This window comes from Prinia subflava (genome assembly GCF_021018805.1).
Source record: "Prinia subflava isolate CZ2003 ecotype Zambia chromosome W unlocalized genomic scaffold, Cam_Psub_1.2 scaffold_22_NEW, whole genome shotgun sequence".
NCBI classification, from domain to species: domain Eukaryota; kingdom Metazoa; phylum Chordata; class Aves; order Passeriformes; family Cisticolidae; genus Prinia; species Prinia subflava.
In genome coordinates this window covers 4,724,308-4,729,894 of record NW_026960606.1, presented here as the reverse complement: position 1 = coordinate 4,729,894, position 5,587 = coordinate 4,724,308, and the positions used below count along the sequence as shown (strand labels likewise).

Here is a 5,587-nt window from a genome sequence, read left to right as displayed (position 1 = left end):
TCTTTTTGCTTCTAAAAGAGACTGAGGAAGGTTCCGAAGCAGATTCTGGGTTTATGACAGGAAGCAGAGTGGGCTCTCCCGCTTTCGACGATGAATGCTTTGAAGCAGGGATCGAGCCATCGCAGGAGATCCCCACCCCCATATCGGGGATTGAGCGTGGCCAGCGTGAGCTTTGGAAGGGATGCGAGGCTTTTTTGGGTCTTTTTGCTGGGTCACTGTGCGCAGGGGGCGCCGGTGGGCCGCAGAGGCAGGGCATGCCGAGTCGGCCTCCGCCGCACCGAGCGGGGGGGCTCTTGGCCGCTGTCCCCGCGCCGCCAGTCTGCCCGGCCCTGCGCCCCACCCCTTGCGGGCCCGGCCCGCGCCGCGCTGCGGAACCGCGGGGCCGCCGCCACCGCCCGCCGCGGAGTGGCCGCCACTGGTTCGTGCGGCCGCCGCAGCGGCTAAGCCCCTCCTCTCCGCCCGGCCCTTCCCAGTGCAGCCCGTCTCCGAGCCGCCTGTTTGCCCGGCCCCCGCCACGGTGGCCCCGCCCCGCCCTGCTCCGCGTGGGCTTCAGCGGAAGAGCCCAGCAGGGATGGCCCCTCCTCGCCTTGTCCCTGCGCCGCGCCGGATGCCGCGCGCGGGGTCGCCGCCGCCGCCGCCGCCACCAGCGGTCTGCCCGGCCCCCACCATGCCGCCGCCGAAACAAAACCACAGTCCACGTTCCTGACAAATTCCCTGGTGGGCTGAGTAAAGGCTGGAGAATTTCCACCTCAGAAGGTAATTACTTTCTTTTCTTTTTCTTTTCCTTCCTGAAGTTAGTAGAGTTGCAGGAAGGCCTTTCAACAGAAGCACCTTGGATCACAGGAGCAGCAGCCCCGTGTGTACTGGAGCTCGCTGCATGGGCTGCTGGTACCAGCCTTTGCAGGGCAATGCAGCAAAGTAAGGGGACCATCAGATGTCACAACCCTTCTACTCACTAAATTTGCAGATGGAAACCTTCAGGGCCAAAGAGGAGGACAAGGAGCACTCTGGGTGGTAGCAGGAGCCTCACTGAAACAGACTGCATCTTTTGCAGGCATCCATGGCCACCTCTCACAGCAAAGAAAATCTCCCTCACCTCAGGTGAAATGGGAACATGGGGTGCCTTGGTTCCCAGCCAGCACTTCACCTCCTCCCTCTATTGTACTGCAGTTACGTAGGAAGTACTGTGGCCTCACAGCTGGAGCAGGCACCACAGTCCTGCAGCCAGAGCTGCTGACACTCACTGCCAACAGTTAATCAAGATTCATCAACTGCTTTGATTGCATTGCACATCAAGGGGCAGATAATGCTGATAAACCCCTCTGCAGTGAGGCCAAAACAGAGTGACCATGCCAGAAAATCAATACAGCCATTCTGTATTTGCATAGTGTAATAAATGACATGGGATAATTCGTGTTATAAAGTTATATGTATATAAAAAAATAAATGTAACAAGCAAGCCCGGGTTTGTGGCAATAAAACTGGCGAGTCAGGGCTTTGTAGTGATTGCCTTTCAGGAGGAACAAAGGTTGTGGCCAGGTGGAGCTGAAGAGCGAGAAGCACCACCATTAACAACAAGAGAGTGGACCGATTCTTTCTGGGCAAGGAGACTGTAAAATGCCCAGCAAGATATTGATCTCAGCAGAAATATCGGAGAAGACACACCTCTATTTCATCATTTCAACTCCCTACTCAGACACCCTGAAAAAGTCTATTCAGCAGAGGGGACCTAAAATTATTATTCATCTTTCTCCGGAAAGCCTATTGAGAAGACGGGTGGCTGAATAGAACAAAGAACTTTGGGGGCCACGGGCAAAATAAACTGTATTTAAGAGGACCCTGAACGGGCTGAATTTGTGAATTTGTGTCACAGTGCGAGGCTGTGGCTACTGTTCATCCAGTGTCAATCCCGGATTATCGGCACTGCACTTTCGATTGCTGGTTTGCCTAAATTTTGTTCTGTAATTTCTTTAATTAATAAAAATTATTTTATTAATTAAAATTGGCTGGATATTTATAACAATAGGATGCATTACCTTAGGATCTGGATCTGTTCCTGGGTTTGTCCAGGATAAGCAAGATTAGATCTGGATCAATCCCAGGCTTACTGGGGCTAAGCAAGATTTGACCACAATCAGCCTACATATTGATCATATAATTTATCACTACTTTATCACTACTATGCTTGGGACAAACAGTCCCCCATGCAGATGACAGAGGCTGCCCTGGCACGAGGGGGTGGCAATGCCAGACCTGCTTCCCTTGCTGTGTTCATTAGAGTGTCACTCACTCAGCACTGCCACTGTGTTCTGTGATAACGTACTTAAAATTCAGCAGTGCACTCATCCCCACATTTAAATAGAAACAGAGATTGACTCTGGGGCATATATTTTGCATTAAAACAGTATTATAAGAGTTGGAGTAAGGATTCACCTGGCTCCTCATTTATCTGCAGCTAACAAGTCTCCACTACCCAGCAGCCCAGGAGTGCTCCCACGCAGGCTAGAGCCAGAGGAACCATGTCAGCAGGATGGCACAGGCAGAGCAGCAGCATGAAGCCTGGGAGGGAAGGCTGGGGAGAAGGCAGCCAGGAACACAAAGAGAATGGGGAATGATCCACATCACTGCTTGACAGCATCTGCTGGCACCAGCCAATGCCAGGTGATATTTTGGTGCCTGGGAAAGGGAGGTGACTTCATCGAGACCTTGCTAAGTTCCCTGGGATTTTGAAGGGTTTGATGATTATAACTTGATAAATAAATCCTCCTTTAATTCCCTTAAGGGTCTAAGCTAGCTCAGTCCTTCTCAGGCCTTGGAGGAATATATCAAGAGACAGGAAAAAGGATTCAAAAGAGGCTCTCACCCTTAGCTGCAGTAAGGTGTTTATTTCTAGATGGTGTCCAGGGAAAGAGAGGACGTCCCTAGGGGGACAGGGTCTTTTCTCAGGACTTCTGAGGGTGAGGCAAGCTGGCACACAGACAATGAGGTCAAAAAGGGAAAGAAGGGTCAGACTACATGACACGAGCTCCAGGGGTCCCTGAGGGGAGAAAAACCATTCCCACAGGGGAATGTAACAATAACTGGTTGTTTTTTCGGGTTTGGTGGTTTGGATTTTTTTGTTTGTTTGGGGTTTTTTTGCGTCAGCTGCATTTTATGCATCCCTGACTGTAGGAGCTAGAAGGAATCAAAGACTTTCAAACTTTCTGGCAGCTCTGGGGCCCATAGCAAGCAGGGAGGAGAGGGAAGAGCTCTCCTGACCTCTGAAGTCTGCTTCTCCTCAGGGAGCAGTGGGAAGTTATATCTACAATATTGCAGCTAGATCAACCGAAGAGGAGATGACACGAGATTAATGAAATAATCGTTCTCTGTGGGCTGAACAGGGAGTAGGGCAGGATATTGCCCTGGCAATGCTCCTGGCAGCAAGCTGGGCACCAGGCAGGGAAACTACAGGCACAAGCCTTCTGCCCCAACCTTTTGTCTCCAGCAGCAAAAACTTCTTCTGTCTGCCTCTTTCCTCTGCCTTGTCCCCTCCTGTGCAAGGGACTGTCATTTCCAGGTGCAGAGACAAGTTACTCTCATCAGGAGCACTGAACCCAGCTTGCTTTGTTCAGTGTGATGAGTCCTGTGGGATTGCATTTTATGGAAATGGTTTGTTCTAGCTCACCCCTGGAAAATGTATGGTTTATCCCAAGTCTGTATCCTCCCTGCAGTATCCTGTATCTGTAACCTCATTGGCTGGAGAATGTTACCGCGCCCCTTTGAACCTCTGTGATAAGAATGCTAAGGCAGAAGGCTCTGCCCCTCTTGCCCCTCTCCCCCTGGAGGCCTCCTGATGCTCCCTTTCCCTCTCCTCCCTTCCCCCCCCCCCCCTTCCCTTCCCCTCTCCCTCAGTGAATAAACCCTCACCTCATCAGCACCCCACCGGCATCTGAGTCTCTTTGCCTGCCAGCATGGGAACACCACGACCTTAAAGACCCCGGGGGTCTCCGGGGGGCACTCCCTGGGGACCCCCCCATAAATTTAAACAACAACAGAGTCCAGTGCTTGATTTTTTTTCTACGCAAGCATACACCTCCTAAGGTGTCCCTGTCCTCTTACTGACTGTGCTATTGAAAGCATTACCAGCTAAAGACAATCATTTTTGTAAGTGTTGCAGATGACACCAATAAATCACTGGGTCACACTGCTGCCAGGAAGACCCTGATGGGCCACCTGGTTTGTGACCCTCTCAACTTGCCTCTGCCCCTATGTCTTGGGTTATGTAACCAAAAAAATGTATATTCTATTTCATCTGTAGAAAGCAGTTGGGAGATGGTTTCTTTTTTCTTTATCTCTTGTAACTTCAGGGGGGAGGAGGGTGGATGCCTTCTAATAACAGACTATTGCTGTGAGCCTCACTCGAAAAGACACACAGAGCCAAGAATTTGGGAGAGCAGAAGCAGCAGGGGAGAATCTCTCTGCCTTGTTTATTACTTCCTATTATATACTTTTAGCAAGGTGACCATGGATTGGAGAGTGGTATTCCCACCTCTCAACCACATTGGTCAAAGGGACTGTCACACAGTCATTCCTCTCCAAGGATAAGAATGTAAAAACAATGATAATGTTTACAAAACATAACTGCTGTTTTCCTGAAACAAGCGTGAGAAGGTGAGAAACCTTCTACTTAATATGAATGCTCAGCAAGCTAGGAAATCTCATGGTAACATAGACCATCTGTTAAAACCAGGTAGGGCAGTGTTTCTTATCTCTTTCATCAACTTTGTCCACTCTCTGGGAGGTATCTTCTGTTAATGGGCCATTAAGACTCACCAATGACATAACACATGACATCATCCCATTGTGAGATGCACCACCCAGTGGGGAGGAGCCAACCATTCCCTACCCAGATACAAATGGGGACACAGGGACCCCAGACATCCTTTTTCCACTGGATTTTCAGAGGAAGACTGTACTCATCTCACCACCACTGAACCTGTCTACAGGATCATCTCTACTCCAACAGAAACACATCTGTCACTCCAGGAGGACTTATTTGGACTGCTTCCAACACCCTGGCTGACAGGGTGTCAGGTCATATTCCTGACTCCATCAGGGTTTTCTAGGACTTTTGTTTGTTTGCTTGTTTGTTTTTTTTTGTATTACTGCCTTTGTATTTTTTAATATTCCTAGTAAACAACTGTTATTCCTATTCCCATATTTTTGCCTGAAAGCTCCTAATTGCAAAATTGTAATAATTTGGAGCGAGGGGGTTTTACATTCTCCTTTGCAAGGGAAACTCCAGTTTTCCCTGACAGGTACCTGTCTTTCCAAACTATGACACCCTATTTTCCTTTTCCACACCAGGCTCTTGCTTTGTCATGTGCTGGGTGTCCCTGGGGGGTTCAGCCACATCTGCAGACACCAGTTTCTGCAAACAACCCCTGTGCAGGTTTTTTTCCCCCTGCTTGTCCCAGTAAATATGTTTCAGTTAATCCAATTTGCTCTTGCATTGAGTCGCATCGAACACAGTGGCTGCCAACCAAATATTTAACATAAAAAAAAAGCAGCTCCAGCCCCTTGCTCATGGTTTGGGAGAGGAGGCTCT

At 49.6% G+C, this 5,587-nt stretch overlaps 1 protein-coding gene across 2 annotated transcripts; it reads left to right on the top strand.

The window, feature by feature from the left end:
- The first annotated feature begins 206 nt into the window (after positions 1-206).
- LOC134564877 (serine/arginine repetitive matrix protein 1-like) lies at positions 207-1,955 on the top strand. 2 transcript variants are annotated; one of them, XM_063424154.1, is made up of 2 exons: positions 207-756; positions 1,055-1,955. In XM_063424154.1, the coding sequence occupies exons 1-2, from the start codon at positions 255-257 to the stop codon at positions 1,255-1,257; spliced, it is 705 nt and encodes a 234-aa protein (XP_063280224.1). In that variant the 5' UTR covers positions 207-254; the 3' UTR covers positions 1,258-1,955. The 2 variants fall into 2 exon arrangements, with proteins under 2 accessions (XP_063280224.1, XP_063280223.1); XM_063424153.1 differs by having other exon boundaries at positions 209-756; positions 968-1,955.
- The last annotated feature ends 3,632 nt before the right edge of the window (positions 1,956-5,587 follow it).